The 26,493-nt window shown below is 32.3% G+C and overlaps 1 protein-coding gene across 3 annotated transcripts; it reads left to right on the top strand.

The window, feature by feature from the left end:
- Window positions 1–5,378: 5,378 nt before the first annotated feature.
- On the top strand, window positions 5,379–9,777 carry LOC149579620 (transcription factor FAMA-like). Of its 3 annotated transcripts, none has more exons than XM_089786151.1 (5): window positions 5,379–5,582; window positions 5,876–5,989; window positions 6,709–7,539; window positions 8,364–8,795; window positions 9,307–9,777. In XM_089786151.1, the coding sequence occupies exons 3-5, from the start codon at window positions 6,709–6,711 to the stop codon at window positions 9,406–9,408; spliced, it is 1,365 nt and encodes a 454-aa protein (XP_089642277.1). In that variant the 5' UTR covers window positions 5,379–5,582; window positions 5,876–5,989; the 3' UTR covers window positions 9,409–9,777. The 3 variants fall into 3 exon arrangements, with proteins under 3 accessions (XP_089642277.1, XP_089642268.1, XP_089642271.1); XM_089786142.1 differs by having other exon boundaries at window positions 5,876–5,985; XM_089786145.1 differs by having other exon boundaries at window positions 5,582–5,715; window positions 5,876–5,985; window positions 9,307–9,432.
- The last annotated feature ends 16,716 nt before the right edge of the window (window positions 9,778–26,493 follow it).

Raw genomic sequence — 26,493 nt, forward strand, 5'->3', positions numbered from 1 at the left:
TTGTTTAATTTACATTTTATTAAATATGTTTTAAATTAAAGTTTTCCTCTTCAATAGTAATAAATTTTATATTAGTATTTATTATTACTATTTAAATAGACAAATCCCCCATTGCATGCATAAACTTATTTGCTTTAAAAATAGTTGTTTTTATTAAATAAATTTATGTAATCAGATTTTATAAATATACAAATTTTATAATGCAAATCTTTTGTTCAAATAAAGCCATATATTTTATTTTATTTTAAAATTTAAACGAATTAACTATATCTCTTTTCACTATATGAATTTAAATTTATTTTTTTATTAAAAGAATTTATAAAATTAAATTCAAATCTCTCTCCCCTTCTTTTTAATAACAATTGCAACCATAATCTAATAGGAAAGATTCTTTAACCATCTGAATTTCTAAATTAAAATTGTCTTTTCTTAAATCTCAAACCCTTCCCAAATGGATTCTAATTTCTTCCATCTACAAAATGTGTGTTTCTAGTTGATTTACTTTTCTTTGATCTCTTTGCACACAAATGGAATCAACATGCATATCAGGACTTTCCAAAAACTACAAGATTGAAGGATTTGTTGCAATGATATACAAACACTCAGATTCCCAGTCACAAAGAAGACAAAATTATTTAAATAACATAATTTTAACTAGGTGCATAAAACTCAAGAGCCTACCTGGTTCTGATCCTACCATGCAATCAACCAAACATTGTGAGAAGATTCGCTTCCAAAATTGGCTTCCAAATCCCTCTCCAAAATTTGTCTCTAAAATTCGTGTTCAATAATTGTCTCCCAAAAATTCATGTCTCCAAAATCCGTTTCCAAAATTCATCTCCAAAATTTGTCCCCAAATTGTTGTGTTCAAAATGAACCTTCTAATTGTGATAAAGGTTTCTCTCTCGTTAAATCGGGGAACTAATTCTGAGTTCACCTGAGAGAACTACGTGCTCACCAAAGTTAACTCTAAAATTACCTTTTATTAATCTTTCTTTATCTTTTCTATGCTCATCAAATGAATTATTGAATAACTTTATTTAGTTTTCCGCTTGACTTCTATTTTTAATTAATTAATTACTTTAATCTCATGCGCACTTTATGAAATTAAAATATCTTTTTATTTAATTAATTTCTTCTATTTATACTCATGCATGCATCATGAAATCTAAAATCTTGTATTAAATAATTATATTTTCACTTTTTAAATTATTTTAGAAACTTAATTGATAAAATATTTATTAACTTAAATAATAATAATATTTAGCATTTATTTAAAAATGACCTCTAAATATATATTATTATTAAATTAACTAAATATTATCACGTTCTAAATTTATGTTTAAAACTTTGATCTCCAAAATTTAATTCTTTTTATTTAATTAATTTCTCAATTAATTAAATATAATTAAATATTAAAGATATCATATTAATTTTTTATTAGATTAAATCATTAATTAATCCTTTAATTAGACTTAATTAATAGAAAATACACCAAGACTCATAAAACAACATACGAAAACCCATCATAGAAAAATACATACTAAATCAAACAAAATGGTTATAACCACGAATTAACGTCATTCGACACATTCGGAGGGTACTGACTCAGATACTTGTCCTAATTTTCAATTAGGACAAATGGCTTAAAGGTATGGGGTTTGGACTTAAGAATTTATCTCCCCTCTCTTACCATTGAGATAATGCGATAGGGTACGCTCATCCTGGCAATTCAGGGAAGTCGATACTCAGTACCTGCAACCTGCATAAAATCCACGCATGTATAGACACAATATTCTAAGCTAAACAAGCAATGGCAGGAAGTGGTGCATCGTGTAGATCCCGACTAGCAGGTGACTAGGACTCCCTTCCTTAACCACATCAGAAACGCCATACATAAAGAAAATAAACACGCACACCATACACATGCAAGTATAGGGTAAGTATCCATAAGAAAACACGTACAATAACCATCTAGCTAATCATCATCAATAACTGCAAACACTGTGATAATCATCATACATACATGAAGTATAGAGTATCAAGTAATCTCATCATATAATCAATTGAATGTAAAACAATATCTGATAATCTAAGAGTAATGCTACTAAACATCATGCATAAAACTAGTCTAGAAGAGATCAACAATGATAACAGAAATGCGAACTAGGGGCAGGCACTACACATTTAAGAAGTATTTTGAAGTTATTTAGAGAGATATAAGAGTTTATACCCCCTTGAAAATTGTTGTATGTTAGATGATGGAATCTTGTCAAGAGATAAGAAAGAGAAAAATAAATATGTGTCTTGATGTAAAATATGTAGAGTGATTAAATGATTTAGGAGTATCATGAAAATAGTCTCTAAATTATAACAAAATAAATAAAAGAGGAATAAATTTATAAAATTTATGAATTTATTGTAGAGAAAATTATCACAATAATAGTAAAAAACATGCCAAGTAGAAGGCATGTTACTTCTACAAGTGGGCATGTATTGAAGATATTTTCTCCTAAAATACAATTAATTATTAATGTTCTTAGATACCATATTTTACTAGTTATAAAATAAATATTAGGATAATCAACATTATCATGAGATGTTGTAAAGATTACATAATTCATAGGAGGTTTAAACAAGGTGCATTCTAGTAAAACTGTGTGTCCTTGGAAAAGAGAGAGGAACGCTACTCTTTTAGACTAGATATTTAACCAAAGATAAATTTTTCTTTTGATGAATATACTTTAGAAGGAATTTAGGGAAACACTTCCAATTCATTTAATGGCAAGGTCAAAAGAGAAAATGCAATATCTAGAAACAACATTGTACATACTTTTTAAATTGAACCATCGTATAAGTTTTTATTTGAATGAAGATTGATAAATATGAATTTCTAATAGGTGACAAGAAGTAACCTTAGTAAATTAGTGACATGTTTAGTTCAATATGTTTTAAATAAGCTCATTTTGTCACAACATCTAAGAAATTATGGCTCTACCAATCAAGAAAAAGTATCTAAGTACTTCCTTGGACTTTATATCTACACATGAAATCTATAGACTTAGCAATGTGTAAATATAATCATTGAAGATACTTTTTGAATTGAACCATCATATAATTTTTCATTTGGATGAAGATTGATAAATATGAATTTTGCATAGGTAGCAAGAAGTAACCTTAGTAAATGAATGACATGTTTAGTTCAAGATGTTCTAAATAAGCTCATGTTGGTGCAACATCCAAGAAACTATAGCTCTACCAATGAAGAGAAAGTATCTAGGTATCTTCCTTAGACTTTATGTGTACATATGAGTTCTATTGACTTAGCAATGTGCAAATAGAATGTGACTACAATTGTCAATGTTTTCCATGAACATAGTGAATAAATAATATTCTAAGGTAAGAAGGATGAATCATTTGAATTCACTTTAAATATGCAAACATATTTATGAATGATTGTTGGCTAAATCATAATCATTTGATTCCATGTTAAACTTACCAACTTCAAATTATTTCATGTAGTAAAAGTTTAGGCTATTATTAATACTATTTTTTTATGGTACAAAAATGCAAACATAAAATTATACATTTTTTTCTACATTTAATGATTATAAATAAATTTTTGAAATTTACACATATACATGACTTTTTTAAGTGATTGATTGAAATTAAAATAATGTTGACAATTTCCTCTAAAATACAAACATAATTTAATATCTATTCTTCAATATTGTGTAATACAAAAAAAAATTCTTTTAAATGACTACACTAAAAATACATATTTTTTCTATTATATAAATAATAAAAAATAGGTCTATACAAACTTGAAACTTTTATAGACATCTCAACTCTAAACAATAAAATTAAAATATAAATACATTATACTATTTACACACTTGAAAACCTTAAAATACCAATTAAAGTCCTTTTCGTACTTATTATCCACTATTTACCCATCAGTAAGCATTCTTTATCTTCAACATTTAATTATAGATTGTCTATATACTATTGAAACTTTAACATAGAACCACCACCAAACTCCAAAACAATAATAAATTCCCACTCCATATATTTACAAAAGAGATTGATTCATTTGTCCTATAAAATAAACCAATGCCACCAAAAATCATAATATATATTCCCCAAAACGGATAGATTTTGATATCAATTGACATGCTTGTTCGCTCTTCTAAACAATAATGATGCAGAACCAAGAATGCAAACAAAATATGATAATTCAAGAAAAGCCAAGTAATAATTATGTAAAAGAAAGCAAGCAGAAGAATAGTTTAAGAATGTATAGAAATGTAGCTCATGGTGAAATCCAATCCTAGTGGGCTGCTCCATTATTCTAATGATCTGTAAAGCAACCAGTCTAGAGACATAAAAACATGATTACAACATCATAGAAACATAACATGAGAAATGATTGGAGAGAATGAAAGGCAAAATATATGGTAATGGGCATCATATGGGCCATGAGATAAGGGAGCGTATGGTATTAAAGTGAATATATGAAGCTCAAATCAATGAAGGCTGTGTGGGGCCTGTGATCAGCATTAAGAATTGTATCGCTTTACATATAATAATATGAGATACAGCTAAATATGTAGCAGAACGCAGAGTGGACTTTTTTTTATGTGGTTATGGATTGTTGTCTGTCCTCTATTTGACAATGCTTTGACTCTACAGTAGCCAGATATATATTCATTATATTTCTTCACAAGATCTTAAGGAGAAAATTAGTGAAAAGTGACTTTGATTCAAAGGCAATTGTTGGTATTTTTTAATTAGGTTTTTAATATAACTTGATTACTGTCTTTTCTACATTGAATTGAATTGGGTTTGCAATGGATCTTGGTTATGTCTTTTCTTTTGAATATGGTTTGTGAAATATCATTTTGATTATGGCGTTTTCATTGAATTGGTTTGAAGTATTTCATGATTATATGTTTTCTGTTGAATTGGGTATGTAATATAACTGTGATTATGTCCTTATCATTGAATTGGGTATCTGACAATATCCTGTATTGAATTGAGTATGTAATATAACTTTGATTATGTCTTTGTCATTGAATTGGGTATGTGATTATATATTGTATTAAACTGGATTTGTAATTTATATCATTATATCTTTTGCATTGAATTGGGTTTGTAATGTATCCCGAGTTTTACATAATCAGAAATCTGCCCAGTTTGAATTAAATAAAAAGGGAGCTCTACAGTACACGGACAGAGCGTGTGCATTCTCTGACAAAGGCAAAAAGGCTTTGCAATTGCCGTGACAATTCCAACCTTGTTTTACTTATCTTGACTTTACAAATTAACTTGTGGCCACCCACTTTCATTTAAGAATCTGATTGAGCCCTTACAATACTACCATTGTATATACTCAGCAGTACATATATTGAAACCTGCCTAAATCCTCTCACTTGAATGATTATGTTTTTTTCTTCAGAATGTCAAACAGCTCATGAGCCCACCATATAAAGGCGACATCAATAATTTGCCGTGGATCAGAATATGCAGCCTGAGTTTGGCAGAGGTCTCTGATATAAAAGTCCAGTCTTGTTGAATGATAGGTTTGTGTTCCTGAGCTGTAAACTTATAATACATGATTTCTGCTTTTCGCTAGATGAATCTAGCCTTTCTATGGAATTTTCTTTATTGTCCTGATCTGAAAAACGGACCACTTTTGCGTCCTCTACAGTGATTGTAAGACTGGCCTTGTTCATTTTTTTTCTATGTTTTGTTCCAGCCTACAGTTTCATCCAAATGCATATTTTTGGGGCTCTGAACATGTTTGTACATGCTAGATTTAGATTTCTAAAAGTTGGGATCCCTATTAAATTTCATATCTATGGTGTTTTTGCAGTGGGTATTGATAATTCAAGAGAAAAAGAATCTGAATATTCTGTGAAGATCATGCTGAAGGGTGACTAGTAGACTACTTTTTTGGCAATGGAAAAGGACGAAAGCGGTTCAGTAGGTTTCATTTCCATCTTTATCTTTCATATGGCTATATTCCTTTTAGAGCATACTCAAGAATTGACTCTTTCTTCGACAAAGATTTCTTATCAAAATACAATTTTTGCCTAGTTTCCATACAATATTTTGTTTAGAGAGCTGCTCTGATTCCAATGTTGTTTAGAAATTGAAGAAGATGACTGAAAATGAAAGACATCAGATTTTCAGTCATTTCGTGTTGGAATTTCAGTCCATAGAAATATGTGCATATCGTCTCAGATTCCCACAGTTCGTAGAAATCAGCACATAGTATCATTTCGGGATTTCATAATCTATAGAAATTAGTGCATGTAATTTTAGATTTCCACAGCTCATGGAAATTAGCTCATATCTTTCTTAGATCCAATTATCATTAGATTTAGATCTGTAAAATAAACTGTGTAAGCACGGTTGAATCGAACACTAATGATTGAAAATGTTATATAGTTTTATTAGGTTTTCATTGCGTTTTGAACTTGAAATTAATGAAATCATTTATCCAGCACTTGACATTTATTTTAAAGAGCCAAATGTGGTTTCCAATATATATAGACCAAGATTTGGTTTTTTAGTCGACTAATTTGGTATTCAAAACCCACAAAGCTATCATAGAGGCATTCTACATGAGTACCTGAACTTGTTATGATCATTTTTTTTTAGTTTGGATGTCACTTTATAGAGTTCTTTTTTCATTGCTTGCAGATGCCAACAATGTTTCCACCTCCTAGCGAATATTCATTTGATCAATTGCAGTTACTGAAGCCTTCAAAGGCTTCCGAGTCCACAGAGAATCTAGACATTAACAATTCCATGGGGAACGCTCTTCTTGACATGTTTAACTTCAATGCTTCATGCGGGTCATCAAATACTGGATGTTCAGCTTCTTTAGAAAAGATGAGCTTTGCAGATGTGATGCAGTTCGCAGATTATGGACCCAAGTTGAGTTTGAACCAGGCCATGGATGATCAAAATGAGCAAATAGAAAGAGACCCAGAACATGCTTTTGATCCAGTTTTTTTCCTCAAATTTCCCGTTCTCGCATCTGATCAGAAAGCAATGGATCATAAACTTTTGGATCATCACATTCATGACGAAATGACTGTGGGTGCTGATTCTGAAGGCAATTATCGTGAAGGCAATTATGATGAAGGTGACTATCATGCTAATGGTTCTGATGGGCATGGGGCACATGAGGATATTCCTACTTCTGAAAATGCATCAAATTTGAAGCAAGAACTCAATCTATCTACCAACTCCAACAACACTAATGAGAAATTAGGGCAGAATATTGATCATCAGCAGATGGTGGTGCCTCTGGATGGACCTAAATTGGTAGGATATTCATCTACCAGTTATAGGCCAGAACCTCCTCAGAGCAAGCCTAAACGGAAAAGATCTAGGGTTTGTAAAAACAGTGAAGAAGTTGAAAGCCAAAGAATGACTCACATTGCAGTAGAACGCAATAGAAGAAAGCAAATGAATGAACACTTGAGGGTTTTGAGGTCCCTCATGCCTGGATCTTATGTTCAAAGGGTATGCTTCAATATTCCATCTCCATATAACATAAATCATACTCATCTTTAAGAAATTTCATTTTCTTAGTTTTCTTTTTTCGAAATATATAGATTATTAGTTTGCTTTATGGATTTGTTGTATGAATAACTTTTATTATCAACAATTTCAGTCATATTTGTAATCCATCATCACAATGCAAATGTAAAAGAAGAAGATGAGAAAAAGTGTGAACAATTTTTCTTATCTTCTTTTTTGTCATTTGCATTCTGATGATAGATCAAGTTGATGATACAAATTCTTCACACAATCAAATCCAGAAAACAAATTAATAATACTGATAGATTGTGAAAATCTAGTAGCTTTAATGTATAAATTTTTAATATCCCCGATAAAACAATCTAGTTCATATGTAACTTAAATTAATAAGCAAGGAGACAAAACACTAGAATACTATAAGCTTGGTGGAAGTTTTTTTATGTCAGTATATAATTATGTTTCTTGTGTAGTACATCCCATCATTTTATGTTTGCCAATATTATGTAGTTTTTATTTTTGATAGGTAATTGGTGGAAGTTTAGATTATTTATAACTTATTTATTATTATTTGTTTATATTTAATTATTATTATTTGTTAAGGTCGATTAGACTGAACCCAATATCTCTTAGATGAAAGGTTCATAATTTATCATTGTATTATAGACTCTTGTCTAATTTATCTATGTAATATGTATTGAAAAACAAACATATATAATTCTTTTATAACTTTTTGTGCTACAACTTAATTGGGGGTACAATGACCTCCATTTTAAAAGTTTTTGTGATAATTTGAATATAATTTGCAGGGTGATCAGGCATCTATCATAGGAGGAGCAATTGAATTTGTGAGAGAATTGGAGCAGCTTTTGCAATGCTTGGAATCACAAAAGCGTAGGAGATTATATGCGGAAGCCTCTAATTCTATAGGTGCCTGTAGACCACCTCAGGCAGATGCTCTTGCTGGATGCCTTCCTATTCAATCATCTTTTCCCGTGTTTCCATTACAGCCTGACATTGTGTACGAACCTCTCAGAGAAGATCTGGCTGACAATAAGTCTCCAGTGGCTGACATTGAAGTGAAGTTAGTTGGTTTTGACGCCATGATCAAAATATTATCTCAGCGAAGACCAGGCCAGCTCCTCAAGACAATTACAGCTTTAGAAAACCTGCAATTCAGCATTTTGCACACTAATATTACAACCATAGAACAAACAGTCCTCTACTCCTTCAATGTCAAGGTACAATATATGATTGAATTTGTTCATTTTTATACAACCACTCTAAAATAGTCCTCTACTCCTTCAATTTTAAGGTACAATATAGGATTAAATATATTCATTTTTATACAATCACTAAAATATCCTTGAATTAGATTGATTGATATTATAATTTCTCACCCAAATATTTCATAATTAAAACTCAATGTATCTATTACAGTATTAACATTGAAAGGTATTCTATAATGATAGCAAGGAATGCAGTGTAATGATTCAAGTGTGTAAGAAAATATTATCTTTTGTTATTGACCAAAAAAACTCATAATTGGAACTTAATGTATTGTGTATATTATTAATGTTGAGAGGTATTCTTTAGCGATAGTAACAAGGAATGTAATGTAATGATACAAATGTGCAAAAAGTTTATCCTTCATTTTAAGTTTGATTAGTATTTTCATGTTCTAATATCTAATAATATCTAGATATAACTGAATCATAAAATGGGTTTTTCTGTTTCTTATGTTGTGATCAGATGGGAGAAGATTGTAGGCTTTCGGCTGAAGATATTGCCAATTCTGTGCAACAAATATTCAACATGATTCATGCCACCTGCATTGGGTACATCAAAGACTGATACAGACAAAGTTGTTGAAGAAAAGGAATGGTAAGTATATCATCAACGATGGATTCAATTTGAAATTGTTGCAGATTCTGGAGTGTAGGCTGTCCATCATTTCCAAGCATTTTCCGCCAATAATTAGGAAGCATCACTCTTCAATGTACATTGCCATAAATACATTCAGCATGAAATTATCCCGGTCGTCTTCTCATCTCTCTAAAGTCTCAATGTAATCAATGGGTGGGGTAACCTTGATGGTACTGATATGAGGGGCAATACTGCTACCAAATTTCTACGAGACTATCTGCATTGTACCATTTCATTGGCTTATGAATTTATGCTGATTTATCATAATATAATGCTCAATAAATTACGTTTTCTTCATCTCAAAAGTCTTGTAATTTCTTAAATAGATTTTGGTCTGTATGATAAATAAAAGTGCAATTTTGCAGATAATCAAGATCGAATTTCCAATTTTTCCCCACCCAATAGTTGTACGTAAGAAAAGCTTCGACAACTCACTCATCTTATATGTCTGTTTCAATTTTTTTAATGAATATTTCTTCTAATTCTAGTAGGTTTTCAGTAAACAACAGATGAATTATGGTTTTCTTTTTCTAATGTGCCTTCTTCAAAAGGTATGATTATATAATGGCATTACTATTTTTATTAATACTATAAAAACAAAAAAGACTGTTATTTTTTCTTTATTTTATGGAAAATGATATTTTAATTGTTTTATATATTTAGTATAACTAGAGAGTTGTCTCTTACATACAATAATTCAAGAAGGAACTAAGAAAAAATTTATACAAGCAGTACATTGACAACACTTTAATCTCCACCACCACTCTTCCAGGAGTGGCTATGGTGGGTGGAGGCACCGCTCGGTTTTCTGTCCCATGATGGCACTGGCTGGTCCTCGACGAGTGGTTTCTGGAAAGTGACATTTTTGCCTAGAGTTGGCCATCTCCCCTCCCTTGCCTCATACAAAGGATGCTGACGAGGCTCCAATGATGCTGCGGAATGAACCACCCCCCTAGTTGGCACTGCTTTAGTTGCCTGAGGGGTTGTTTTTTATAAAAAAAATTTATGCATAGTTGTTGATTCTGACTTTGGATGTGTGAACTCTTGTGGGGTGATCTTGTATCCCCTGGCCCCTTTTTTGTGAATTGTAATCTTAATATAAAAAAAGGACTATTCATCAATATGAAAAAGTGTCAACTTAATTTCCAAAGAGTTAAAATAAACTACCATTGCATGAAAACCACACAGTACACTTTAGAGAAAAGTCAAGTGGGCCAATAATAAGAATGCAAAAAGAAAGAGAGGCTAAGTTCCTAGGTATGTTAACACTTTAACATCATTAGATTTCTACAATCCATAATTTGAATCAATTTTTTTTCCTAAATTTGATTGTGTGTTTATTTAAAGTCAATATTTGAAATCATACTCTATGATCCATCATCAGACTAAGTGTTGTATAATCTTTAATACAAAGAAACATCCTGAAACTGTTTGTCTATAAATATCATATTTTTCCTAATTTTCTTTTAAGTGTCCTTAGATTTACTACCTTCCTTAAACTGAAAGTGGCCTTGCCGTTGCTAACATTAGGCTATTTAGCTTTCTCTTCAAGACTCCAAGTTTCTTCTCTAACAATCATTTTAATATATATATATATATATATTTTCCTCTAGTACTATTTTTATAATTGGATATCTCGCAACTTCTCCTTGATGATATAGATCTGAGTTTTGAAATTTTGATATCTATCAACTTCTGCTTGATGATATAGATATGGGTTTTGATTGCATCATATATTAACGTAATATTCTTGGCATTTATGTTTTGAATTTTTCTGCGCATCAAATGGGGAATATTTGATGCCAATTAATGTCCAGGTGGATGAAATGCCAGAAAGAAAATAATATGGCTCGGTCCTTGTGAGATTTTCTGAAAACATATTGAATGCCAAAGAGTTTTATTAAGTTGACTAATAAATTCTTCTGTTCACGGATCTGGTGCAATGGCAGCACGCGTGCAGTGAATGTCCATTCATTATTGTTGTTCTAAAGCGAAGGCTGAGGTGGGCGAAAAGAAAAGCCAAAACATTAAAAATGTTATTTTTGACAATGAGAATAAAGTTAACAAACAATGGTGACCACCACTGCAGCAGATCATCTCTCCAACAAGAGCTCAGACACAAGTCAACTCCTCTGACAGACTTATTTTTTAAGGCACTTCTCCCTTACAAATGTCTCATTACAGTTGACTTGTCAGGGTTTGATCTTGTCATTTTGGGCCACTAGGAACTCTGCACACAAAAATAAAACAATGGGCGTCCGTTCAACTTCTTGGTCCATGAGAAACATGTTATCTCCATTTATTTCATTGGCTTTCATCTTTCATTTTTAGAGATGGTAAATGTCGTACTGTCAATGATAATGCGTACTGACTCAAAAATTACATAGTTAAATTCTAATAGCAATATCACAATAATAGATTAAAATTTCAGCTAAAGTTCATCTTTTTTCTTTTTTGAGTGGGTAGCTAACACTCTTAACTAACATTCTTTTTCAATTATATTGAAAAGTGTTACAAATATTCAGTTTATATGAATATCAATATGAGATTAGTATAAGTTCTTTAAAATAATATTAGATTAATTCTATTTTGTATTTCAATAGTTATACTAGAGGACATTTAAAGAAGATTTTTTAAGAACAGCTTATTAGTACAAAAGTATTCTTATGAAAATAAACATTAGATTGAGATGGCCAATTGAGACAAATTTATTCAAGTAAATGGATGAGATCAATTCTATTATGTTTAGACCAGTCATATTAGAGATTATCTATATAAGATCAAGAGTTTTAGGCTTAGTCTTCTTCTATATTGTTGCAGGTTAATGATCTTTGAACAAAGAATTTTAGGCTGCCTTTCCTTCTATATAGTGGGTCAATAATTTTCAAGTATTTTCTAATTCACTAAGAAAATGTTTTAGGATGACTTTTCTTTGAGGGCATTATCAAAGTTTGTACAATAATCATTGTTATCTTTAAGTAAGAAAATAGCCACAAAGATATGTCCCTTATATTAACGTACGTTTGTTCAAGCATTTCAGGCAGACATCTTGGATGGAAGTTCTATTTCTTCAGCATCCCCAACATTTCCCCATAGAGTATTTAACGGGCTGGACCTTAATTAGAGGAGTCTAAAACTGTTCACGGAAAAAACATAATATTACATAAAAATTGTAAAGTTCTGTACGTTTTATATAATTAAAAGAATATATATAATGTTCAAAACTAAATTAATTTATTGTTAGCAGTAAATTACATAAACTTCATTTCAAAACTTTCTGCTTTGCAATTCAAGAATTATTTATGCTGTCTAGTTGTTACTCTCCCTAAAGCCACAACTGGTTTTACTAAGCTTGCAAGTGGTGACAACAGTCACACCACTTCAATATTCTCACTACCCCATGATATAGTGCTCGGTCACCCTTTTCTTGAAGTTGAAAATTTTCACTAAAGCTCTAAACTTTTTTTTTTCTAGGACCATTGCACTGCCATAATGTTAGGTATGTGTTTTTCAAATGTAACAACTTCTTATATTTATAAAGAGCATAAGTCATAAATAAACATGTAGACATGTCCCTGGTTAATCAAATAAACACAAGACATATATTATAGCATTGCTTATATTAGGAATGACAAATTTTAAGGATATCTTTGATTAGAAAATATCCACCATTTTGATATCACGAGTATTGATCTTCTAGAATATCTAATATTCACCAAATACTCTAAGTAATATTTTGATTTCACATTTGATATTATGAGTTTTGGTCTTCCATAATATCATCACATGATATTCATGAATTACTCAAATAGGGTTTGATATTGCATATGATATAATGAGTATTGGTCTCCCACAATATGAACACCTGATATTCACTAAATACTCAAATAAGATTTGATATGACATCTAATATCATGAGTATTGGTCTCCCAATATATCAACACATGATATTCAACAAACACTCTTTGAGTAATGGCCTTCTAGAATGTTGAGATGCAAGATATTCACCAAGTACTATGACCAATGGCCCCCGAAACATCAAGTTGCATGATATTCACCAAATACTCTATGCAATGGCCCTCCAAAATATCAATATGCATAACATTGACCATGTATTCAACAAATGTTTATAAGGTATGTGCACACGCATTCACATAATGCTTACCATATAAACATCCACTATGCAAAGTATAATCTATCAAGATTTGCATAGACATTGTAAGATATCCATCATAATAGATAATTAAGTTATTGTAAGATTATCACCTTTCAATAAATCCTACAAATATAAGTGATAATCATTTGGAAGTTTTCACTTCCTCATGATGTATACAGGAGTTAGGCCCATTAAAGTCATATAGTCACACATAAGGTCTTTCAAATTTCCTTAGAATATCAACATTTGAGATCCTCATCAAATGGTGCATTTGATGGAGTCTTAGATTCCCTCTAAATTTGATATCAATGCTCTTTTACCTTTGAAGAAGTGTCACACTCTCTTTGAATATGAAATTCTTATCTTTGAAGAATTGTCCTCATCCATTGATCTTATGACTGCAAACATCAAGACCTTCTCCCTTCTTAATCCGCCCTTAAGCATTTCATTTGAAGAGATTACAAATAATTCACAGAAATAAAATATTTCAAAGGGAAATATCAATGCTACAAGCATACATGATTCACTATTCTACATAAAATTCATGATTAATATTCAAGGGAATAATCATATTAATATTTATCTCTCTTCCAATACTTGGATAGGGCTTATTCATACATTTAAATATCTATATTCCAAAATCAATCGTTGTTTCTTTTATCTTGAAAAGAATGTCTCCCTTTATAAGAGAGATCCATTTGATTCTATTTTTGTTTAAATAAACAATTTTCATTTCTTGTTTGCTAATGGTAATATGCATGCTATATCACATGAAAAATGCACTTCCTTCCTTAATCAGATGTCTACCCTCCTTTTCTGGTTCACTTTTCACATTAGTGTCATTCTTTGTTATTGACTTTTCCAATGAACCATGCAAATATAAAAATTTTAGACTATATAACATGGAGTGCTATGCAATATACAATTAACTAATGTTGGGAAATTAAATGGAAATTTATCTGTCCAAACCTCTATCCACTGACTGGTTATGATACCCTTATATCCCTTTTATTGTTGAAGGAATCTAGTAGGCTTTTCCTTGTATTGATGAGGTACCTTCATGGTTGATGAGTCCCTCCCATTAATATATTCTTTCCCTTTCATATGTCGGTTGATGTCATTGGTTGTCAGTGCCACTTGGGCAGTTGTTTATTAGGCAACATTATCATGTTGTCCACCAACAAAGTCACATGTTGATCATACCTTCTCATTGTTCGACGATTATCCTCTTCTTTCAAAGGATGCATGTAATATTATCCACTTTGACTAACACATGTAATATCCTCCTATTTTGGTGCTTTGCAGTATGTGCATGGTCAACCAAACTATGTTCTTAAGTGGCAATAAAATATCAACAAATTAGGGTTATGTTAACTTGATGTGCAATTTTCTACTTGTTATAAAATTTATATCAAAAAATTGAGAGAAAATAATCTGTAGGAAATTAAACTTAGTTTCAAAACTACTAGGGCTTATTTGGAAAAAATAAAAATTGATTGGTCAAAAATTTGAATTTTAAAGAAACAATACAAAATTTTTAGGATAAAAATAAGAAGTAGACATATGTCTGACCACCTTAATCAAAATCAAATGATAATATTTTTTAATAATAATCTAGATATAAGAACTAGACTCATGCCTGAATGTGACACATAGTTTTGAGTATTTTTATTCTAAATAAATAATTAATTATGAATTTTCTACTATAGTATTTTTGAAATTAAAAAAAATCTCATGTATGACCACCTTAACTAATTCAAAACTCTAAAAAATTTATTTTTTCTATTTTTTCCCTTATACTAGAGGAAACATAGAATGTGATGCATCTTTTGGATTTCAAAATTCTTGTACCATTTGAAAGTTATAGTTGTTTTTCAAGTAGTGTGTCAATCAACACTTTATACATAACTCCATTAGAAAATAAGTAATAATTACTTACTAAACTCATAAATTGAAAAACCTTATATTTATGAAAAGCCAAGAATATTGTTAAGAAACCATTTTCATTTCATCAAATTTTGGTAAAAAAATCATTAGCTACATGTTTGAAGTAAAAAAAAAACAAGAATAGATGAGAAACACATTTTCAGGGTGCTTTTAATATTGACCATGTAGGGTTGGTGTCAAAAGATATAATATTCCTTATAAAGGTATTAAATTTTTTCGTTTGGTACCAGGATGGGTGGGAAGAAAGTTGAAATAGATTTTGAAATGCTTTGAGGCATTTAAGAACTAAATATTTTTTAGATCACCACTTTTTGGCCTTAGAACTAGATATGTATTCTATCAAGCAATTTATATGTTTTGTTTGATTTGGTTTCTATAAACAAATCTTCTTATTACCATACTAATCCTGAGATGCCAATGGTGCATATCATGAGGCACTCTTGTCCATCATTGATCAAGTCTTTTCCATTGTCCATTTACACTTTGACATGGAGAGTGACTTGTCCTTCTACTCCTTATATTTTTTATCAAAGATATATGCATGCCTTTATTATTCCATCCTTTCAAGTTGCCTATACTTCTATCCTACATAGACTTGGTATACAAGCTTCAACATAGGGCTTGCTACCATCTACATGAGAGGGTTACTCAGAGGAAAAATGTATAGATCATTTAGCAATAATCGAATTCCAAGTTTGAAGATGAGTAATATCCCTTAATGGATCTATTATTCATGTATCAAATACACATTTCTTCCTTTATTATCTCCTATTTATTGAACTTGAGTAATCTTGTAATGATACCTGAACTTGGCTTAATGCACGTGTCTTATCACAAGGCGGTGAAACACAAAACTTGAAAATTTTCATGTGTTAGCAACTTTAATAGTTGAATAAAGTGGTTATAAATGAGGTACAAACTCATTCTATGAATGTGTTCTTTGATGACCATATTGCAAGTTACATTAGCTCCAATTCCTTTCTTTTGAGATGAGAGTTCTTTTTCTAGAAGGATATAATAATGAAGAATTCAAGCCTATGCTCCAACCAAGTCTCATGGAAGCAAAAATGGAATAGTTCAACATTATTTGTAGTATGTTCATTGCTTCTTGAGATTTGAGAACCATCCATGCCAATTATGAAACTAATATTTTCAAGTTGGTAGGAGAAAGGGACTATGCCAAGTTTGGCTTCATATTAGTCAAAGTGGAAGAGGAAAGATCTCTAAACTCTTTAGTAGAACTCCTTAATCACTCCTTAATCTATTGCATGGAAACATGGATGAGGAAGACAAAGGTGAAGGAAATATGGAGGTGGACCCAGATAAAATCTAAAGAATCACATTTCTTAATAACAAAAATGTAACTATCATTGTAGTGGATGATTGTTATATAAGCGTAATGTTGGTTTTCTCTACATGATGTAAATACTTTGATCCTTTTGGTTTTTCACATTAGTACAATATTAGGATTTTGTGTTGTCATTCTCTAGGATTCTATCTTTTGTTTTATGTGAATTAATTCCTTTTCTAGATGATTTTTAGTTTTATACATTTTGTTATCTTTGAATAAAAATAAGTGCTTCAAGATAAATCTTTCATGTTATCATCACAAAATGTTCTTATGTAAATGAACTTTGTTTCATTTGCCCGTCTATATTCAATCTCCATACTTATTTTAATAATTATATATATGTTAGCCTCATTTCTTTTATTTTTTGGTTAAAAGTGTATCAACATTTGAATTCATTGGATATCTTACATGAGGGAGTTTTACCTTTAAGATTCAAGGATGTGCTTGGTATAATTGCACCTCCCATCTATTTCTTGCAAGTGATTTTTTCTTCTTATGGACTTATAGAGTCACATGATCCTAGTATTCAAAGTGAAATAATATTTACAAATATATTTTCTAGAGAGTCTACCAGGGATTTCAAAGCCTATAGTGTTATATAGCCTTCATTCCCCATAATTTTACTTGAAAATATAGCAAATCCATTTTCTAAACCCACCCCTTGCTCCACCCGTTAATGAGTTTTCAAAAGGCTTCCTCTTAGGTTTTGGAAGGAATCGGTAGCATTAATGATAAAGTACTTTATTCATGCTAGAATGCACTAAAGAAAAACATAACAAAGCCCAAAGTTTGAATCTAGAACCCTTTAGGATAACTAGCTAGCCTTATTCCTAGAATGCCTAAAGAAAATAATCTATTACTTAAATAACTTGAGTTGCAAAAAGCCAAACCTCTAGAAAGGGCTCCTCACAATAGTGAAATGAATTGCATGCTCACCCCATACAACTCCAAAGAAGGATATAGGGAAAGAAGTTCAAAGTACAGAAGAAAGAATTAATTAATGAATTGATGTGATTTGAAGATTATGATTTGAATATAGATCATGGTTTGATTTTAGCATACATATGTAATGTGATTCCTAAATGCTCCCACAATGTGATTTGAAGAAATTGATCATTTCATTTCTTAGTGTTAATTAATTTGGGGCAATTGGGTGTAACATAGACAACCTATTAGTTTTGATCGATGTTGTGGTTCTTGATGACCACAGATTTCTTTTGTGCTTTCCTCTTTTAAAAGTAGTTGTGGAGGTGATAAGTAGGAGATAAGTTCAACAGCAAGTCAAATTGTGATATTGCTATCATGATTTAACTGTGTGGGTTTTGAGTCAAGCTCATTGACCCATGTTTCATGAATAGTGATTCAACATGAATCCATCTCTCAAAAGAATAAATGGAACACTTAGCACTCATTGGATCTAGGTGATGCTCACAGGGATGAAACACTAGGACTTCCCAGGAGGTCACCCATTCCAGTACTCCTCCAGCATGATTGTGCTTAACTACAGAGTTTCCTCCATGATTAAACCCAAAGCTTGCAACCCTATTTGCAAAACCTTCACCAAGTGTTGTGCATTATGAACCATTCATTAGAAAGGCCCTTAAGCTCATCAATTGATAAGTAGGAGATAATTTCCATAGCAAATCAAATTGTGATATTGCTATCAAGATTTAACTATGTGATTTTTGAGTAAAACTCATTGACCCAAGTTTCATGAATAGTGATTCAACATGAATCCATCTCTCATGAGAATAAATTGAACACTTAACACTCATTAGATCTAGGTGATGCTCACAGGGGTGAAGCACCGAGACTTCTTGGGAAGTCACCCATCCCAGTACTACTCCAGCCTGAGTGCTAAGTGTTCCATTTATTCTCATGAGAGATGGATTCATGTTGAATCACTACTCATGCAACATGGGTCAATGAGTTTAACTCAAAAGTCACATAGTTAAATCCTGATACCAATATCACAAGTTGACTTGTGCAAATTATCTCCTACTTATCAATCAAAGAGCTTAAGGGGCTTTCTAATGAATGGTTCATAACACACAACACTTGGTGAAGGTTGTAAAAATGGGGTTGAAAGCTTTGGGTTTAATCATGGAGGAAACTCTATAGTTAAGCATGCTCAGGTTGGAGTAGTACTGGGATGGGTGAATGAGTTTGACTTAAAAGTCACACAGTTAAATTCAAGTAGTAATATCACAAGTTACAAAGGTGTTTGATGAACCATTATTTTCATATTATGATTGGTGAGTATTCTGAATAGTTTCTTGGGCTATGGATTTCTCCCAACTTTATGGCTTGATGTGGTTTGGATGTGGAGGGACTTCCCTTCTAGTCTTGACACCCCCATAATTATCTCATTATATATATATATATATATATATGAAAGTTGACTCTTAATATTTTTAACATCCACACTTCCTATTTTCATATTTTGACTAGGTGTGGACAATATCTACTACCTATTTATATTATTATCCCTCTACCATGTGATTGGTAAATTTGGATTCATACTACACTTTTGATAGATCAATGAATTTGTGTATGTGTATTAAAGTTCTTGCAATTGCTGTAGAAGGATTTTATTAAAATCATGATTTAATGTATTGTAGGGATTTAATTATTAACTATTTTTGTAGTTAGATTCCAGTTAATTAGAATTGATTTATTTTATTTGGAAAAATCTTAAATAGATTATTTAATTATATTTAAATAATATTTTTTGGAAGCCATGTTTGGATAAAGAGTGTTCATAATGCCAAAATCTGAGCTTTATTCTCAGTTCTCATTTTTTATGTCATGGGAATTTGGAATTTTTCTTCAAAATCATCTTGAAGAAAATAGTTATTTTATTCATGATATTTGATCCAAGTGCTAGATTGGTGTCATGTAGAGAAACTCATTTGATTTTTGCCATGATTGCTCCACTTTGCTCAAGTTTTCAATTGATTTGGTGGAGTCTTCAGTTTATTTCACCTTTTCATAGTTTTTATCATACATGTGAGGTGAGCCATCTTACTCTTTTTTATTTACTTCATTAATTTGAATGAAATGAATTGTGTTAGGACCATGAAATTTGAGAATTATAATTCTCCCACATTTTTGTTTGATTTCGCCACTCAATTGTGTGGGTGTGAGCATTTTATGCTTTACCCATGTGGTTCTTAATGTTTAGTGTAGTCACATTGGGGTAAAAGAGTAGATCTGTGTCACCTTTTAGGATATTGTTATCATTTGTTCACCTGCCAAGGATTCGAATTTTAAATGTCCAACCCATCCAATGGCTAGTCCTAGAATTAATATTATTTTAATGCCTAGGAGACATCAAAAAATCTAAACGATCAAACCTTGTAAAAGTTTCCATGACCCGCATGTTCTCTGCCATCAGATCTAAGTCATATCTACGGTCGACACTATCTCACCATCAGAAGCTACGCGAGATTTACGTCCGCGACATGGCACCCTTTCGCCATGTGTCTGGTGGGTCCAATGGGCCAGGCAACAGGTTTGGCGGGTCAGAAAAGTTTTGCGGCATCATGGGTGCTATGTCGCTATCATGTGGTGGCCGAAAAATCTGCATAGCAACATAACGCCCGACAGAAAGGTCTGATGGCGAGTAGGTTGCATCACCAAGAAAGTTAGCGATGGGCGGTCTGTTTCCTGGGCCAGAATGCTTCAAAATGCGGCAAGGCGCCATGGCGTCAATAGAAAACTCACTAGTTTTTCGTTAGCGACATAGCGCCTGGTTGACACGTGTCCCTCAGTAGGGTCAAGGCGGTACGAACCCTCTAGGTTGGTGCTTTGTCAGACCAAGGTCTCTGCTTCGTTAGGCCAATGGGGAGCAACCACGTATGCTAGGTCAGATTACAATCAGCGTTGCCAGTGAATGAAAGGGTTAAGATCTCCACCGTCAGATCTACGAAGATCAATGGCAGGCACCATCGTGCTATGGATAAGCCGCACAAATTTTATGTTAACGACATGGCACTTGGAGGACACGTGTCCGGTGGGTCCAAGTTTGGAGGTGCAAAAAATACAGATGGTTGGCATGTGGCCGATTCCCATTGATTGATACACTGAGGGGCAGGGGGCAGTATCTATCTTGCTTACCATCGAATCAAGGAAAATTGATGGAAGGAGCCATGTCGCCATGGTGAAGTTGCACGATCTTTACCATAGCGACATGGCACCCTTTCACCACGTGTCGATGGAGCCAGGTTGCAATAGGGTATGTCAGTCAGATATTGCCAGGTGTCATTTGGGCGTAGAGCGGTTGCTGAGGTGGCGCCAGATATGATGGGCCTAGGGTAAGGACGGTACAGAGCATGATGAGTCTTCACGATCGTCAGATCAGAGCAGATCAACGAAAGGTGCTGTCTCGCTATGGTAGAGTTGTGTGATCTTTACCATAGTGACATAGCATCTTGCTGACACATGTCTCGCTGGCAGACCAGAGTTGACAGTTAGCAGTTGGCAGTTAATGTCGTGGTCAGGTTTGTAATCGCCACAGTTAATAATGGCAGTTCGAGGGTGGCATGGTTAGTTCAATAACAGAAGGTCAACTGCGGAGGACTTCCCAGGTGGCAGAACGAAAAGAAGCGATTGGCCCGCGTGGCCCAGTTGGCTTGTGGAACTAGGTTGACTCTCTGACCCTTGATGATTCCTGAACCTAAGGGGCAAAGGTGATCGATTTTATCTTGCGATCTGATCTTCATGATCAATCTCGACCTACCAAAAATGAATGTGAAACATAGGGAGACACTCCACCGTCTCAGTCGATCCATCTACCTGGTCAGAGCGCAGTTATGGTGCCATTCTATCTTCTCCAGGCTCTTTCTCAGAGGAATATCAGATTTTGGTACTCGAGACCACCAGATCTTTGATTGGATTTTCAGAGTGAGAAGTTAATGCCAGTAGTTGAGAAGTAAATGCAATGCAAAAAATCCTCAGTTATGCCTGAACTATAAAGACAATTTTGTAATCTTTTCTAAGAGAACTTCTCTTCTGATTTCTCTGCTACTGCTCGCAGGTCTACAGTGTAAAATTCCCTTTGTCTGTGAGCTGTATAACATTCTGTATCATCTCCTTCAGCCATCGATGTGTATGTGCATCTGTTTTGCCTCTCATTGGTGTATTGTTAAGATCTGTGGCTCGCATATTGTGTCTATTTTTGGCCTATTGGATAATATATAAGTGAAATCCTTTCCTTGTGTTATTCAGTTTGGTTTCCTGATCTTTATGTGGTTATTGATTGACATAAGTCTAGGTGTGTATGTCTTTTGAATGTTATTCTGGTTTTGTAGTGCATATATGGGCAGAAATGAAGTCTGAGCACTCCATTTTGGTGCATCACCTCCTTAGATTAGACTAGGTAGATTTTCTTTGTGCTCTCTTTCTCCCTTTCCTCTCCAAGAGTAGATAGGTGCGCCCTGATAGTAAGAGGAAGCCGGCCTTCTCTGGAGACTCAACCTCGCAGTTCAAGTCCCACAGCTTGGAGGTTGTTTCCATGTTTCACTAGGTTGTCCTCGTGCATAGGCCTTGGACAAGGGTGCAAACCTAAGTGACAACAGATACCAAAACCCATTTTGGTCAAATGTCATTCCTCTATCAAAAATCAACTTTTTTCAAAAACTAAAAATACCCTTTTATAGATCTAAGATTCAATAACATCATTATATAAATTTCAAAGTGTTTTGATTAGTTCTCATATGTTATAATTTAAAAATATTATAAGTCAATAGTTTAACATTTCAAAAGATACTCCCTCTAAAAAGGAAAAAAAAATAGTAAATCATATTAAAAAAAAGAGTTTATATTTATCTCTAGAGGATAGAGTCCTCTTCAGAAATATGTAATTGTTTTAAAAAAAGTGTAGATTTGATAGGGAATTTTTGACAAGAGGAAAAAACTATTTGATTCTGATAAGGTCGACCTTGAGTACTTATAACAAAAAAATATACATCAAATTGTTTTTTTTTTTGTTTTGTTACCTATATATACATGTCATCTATAAGATATTTTTTAATTAGAACAAAAAAGATGATTTGCATATACTTGTTTCATGGGAACTATACCTTATATTTTTCACAATTAAAAAAGAGACTTCAAAATTTAAAACAATGACTACATTCTTACTCAAAAAAACTATTGGCAAAAAATTCATCTAATTCTACACATTTCATTAGTTTACATCATCTTCAAATTCTAAACACAAGCACCATTTTTTATGTCATTAAAGTTGAACAGTTGCATTCTAATATCCTTTTCTTTATAAAAGGTGACACATGTTTGTACTTTTACCTCATGCTACTGTAGTTTTGCATACATACCTAAAATTGAAATACTATTAAAATTTTGGAATACTAGGTCCAAAATAGGAAATGGGTTTTAATTTCATTGAATTTAGATATTCTTAAATTTTGGGTGTTTATATGATTTTCCTTGTTTTGTGTCCCAACTAGGTTTTATTAGAAATTTCTAGGCATAAAAAGTGATTATTTTGTATAGAATTCCATGTCTATTTTATGATTGTGAAGAAAAAATAGATAGAGGATATTCTGATGGTATTTTATTACAATCCAAACATGCCTTCTTGGCATGGCTTTGTTGATTTTTGACCTTTGTTAGAGTTTTCTAGAATTTGGGTATTTTTGTCTTTTTTTGTTTTATGCCTGTCGTGTATTATAATGATATTATTGATGAATTCCATGGAAATCCATGCTCTTGCAAAAGTGTTTGATTGAGCTATGTGTTGTGCCTTTTATGGTTCCTACTCAGTTGTTATCCTTGAGTGTTTTGGAGTTTGAAATATCCTTCTCGTTTCTTTTTCCTATGCATTGGCACTTTTGTGTTTGAGATTGAGATCACATGTGAGGTGTGGATTTTTGGTGTTTGATTGCACATCCAAGTATGTCGTCAAGCTATGCCCCTATTCGAAGGTCCAAATGACTCATACTCTTAGTGTATGAGACCAATAGAGTTTATCATGTTTTGTGGTTTATGAATTTGAGAGTATTTAATGTTTTTTTCCCCTTATATTAGGATTCTTAAGTATTGATTGGATGGGGAGGGGGTGGGGGGAGCACGTGAATCACTACATAAAGATAATTGATAATTTTAACCACCAATCTAAAAAACTTAATTACTAACTTCCAAACAATTTTAAAAAACAAATATTAGTATGCAAATCATAACAATATAAAACCACCTCACATTCATCACACATAACACACACTCAGTGTGGGGATGATACCCACAAATTTATGGATAAAATGATTCACACGGTTAAGAGCACACAATTAGCCTTTTTGGGGGTTTAGCTTGTTTGGAGTGATTTTGTACCTTGTTAGAATTAATAATAGATATGTTAGAATGTACCTTACTAAAGGATTTTCAAAACTCTTTTGAGAGTCTACCATGTTAGGAGATTTTCAATTAGAACCTATTAGGGTTCACCTAATTTAGGGATTTACTGGTTATAACTCTTAGGAAAAAATTAAATCTATGCTCTAGTTGTGGAACTCCTTGCATGTCAGATCTAGTTAGTTCTCACATATGCTAGGTCATTATGCAATGATCTTATTTTGTACTCATTGTCCTCATTGCAACTTCTTAGTCTCTCTTCTCTACTTACTTCACCACTTGCTTTCTTTCTTACCATTTGAACTTTTTTGTTACTACTTTTATACTATGTGCTCCATTTTGGAACCTTTTTGTTTCTTTTTTACCTATACTCTTGTACCTCTTAATTATGACCATACATTCAAATATTTAAGGTTCTTTCTCATTCCTCTAAGATTCACACATATCTCAAAGTCTTATTCCATTTTACTCTTCATCTTGGAGGTCTTCAAATTTATTTACTTGTCTACCTTTTGGACTGGTCAAAACGTGTTACATGTCTTTCCCAACATAACTCTATATTGATCCAATTATCTAATGTAGAAATCTCTTATCTTCCACTTTATTGTATCACACTATTTAGTGTGATCAAATTTTTGTATTTGTCTTCTTCCCTGACCAATTGGGAAGTATCTTAACCCTTTTAAACCATACTACTATAGTCATGAGTCATTGCATGTGAAAGCCAATTATGACTAGTGTCTTCCTTTAGTGATTAACCTTTACCTTTATGAATTAACCTTTTGTAATAAACTAACTTAGTTATCACAAACCAATTCTATAGACACTATGGATGACCATCAATGACAACATAGTATACCGACAATATAATTCTCCACTCCTTTAGTAACATCTCCAATAGCACATAATTCTCCACTACTTTAGTATCTCCAAGAACATTTCTCCAATAGGAAATTCCAACAATCTCCTCTTTTAGATGTTCTCTCAGTGTGATCTCCAGTTCCAACTTATTAATTCATTCTTATTTTTCTAATACTTTGTGCCTTATTTGATTCAACAAGATGAGATTTTTGGTGGCTAAGTAGAGTGGTGGAGTGGCTCTCTAAGGTGGGTTGGGACACAAAGGGTTCCTACGACATCCCTTAGTAGAGTTCTAAATAACTATTAATCTTAAATAATAACTTGGGTAAAACTTAATAGAAGATTAATGAGAGTTTTAAGACTAACTTTTTATCATTTGAGGATGTTGATATAGAACAATATGTTGTTTTTATTCAAGGATATTAATATGGTACAATCTATCCCTACAATCTACATATATTGATTTAATTTGAAGAAACATCCTTAATGAGAGAATGATATCTTGATACCACACAAGCTTTGTGAGTTGTGTGACTACACTCTATCCCTAAGCCTATACATTAAACCCTTGTAAAAACTGAGTAGTGTTAGGATTAAAGAGACATAAATAATAATTACATGCAAATATAACCAATATAAAAAAGGAATTAAAGTACATAGAAGAGACCATAAGACACAAAGATTTAAATTGGTTCACCTAATCCCTAGGATACATCCAACAAACAATGAGTCAAATATTCTTATTATCTAGTGATTTCAACTTTATTACAATCTACATTCACTAAAACTCAATACTGCCACAAGAAGATACTAAATTATCATCACTAATCAAAATATATAACCCTAATCCATTTTATGCAAGCTTGTGTTGGTTACAACATTCCATACAATAGCCAAAAAATATTGTACAATACTTACCTGATCAGTCACCACAAGACAATAATCTTTGACTTGGGGATTGAATGCTCCATACTAAATGAAAATATCCCACTTGGAGACTGATCCTATAGAAATACTACTACCCCATGAGGCTCCCACTAGATTGAACCACCTTGGATTCGATGGTTTGTCTATTTTATTTAGCCTGGAAGACCAACTGAAGATGAAGAGGAGTTCACCTTCTCCCTTTTCACTTCCTTTATAAATTTATCTATTGGATTATCAATCGTATACATATATTTTCTAGATTTAAGTATCCATCATCCAAAACTAACTGAATGAAATTGTATGACAACTATATGTGTTTTTTCTTTAAGTGTAAACTAGAATTCATGTCACTCTAGCTATCTATATACAAATAATTACTCTTCTATGGGTGTTATAATTC

The sequence above is a fragment of the Cupressus sempervirens genome, chromosome 1 (genome assembly GCF_028749045.1).
Source record: "Cupressus sempervirens isolate cs-2001-9-10 chromosome 1, ASM2874904v1, whole genome shotgun sequence".
In the NCBI taxonomy this organism is placed as follows: domain Eukaryota; kingdom Viridiplantae; phylum Streptophyta; class Pinopsida; order Cupressales; family Cupressaceae; genus Cupressus; species Cupressus sempervirens.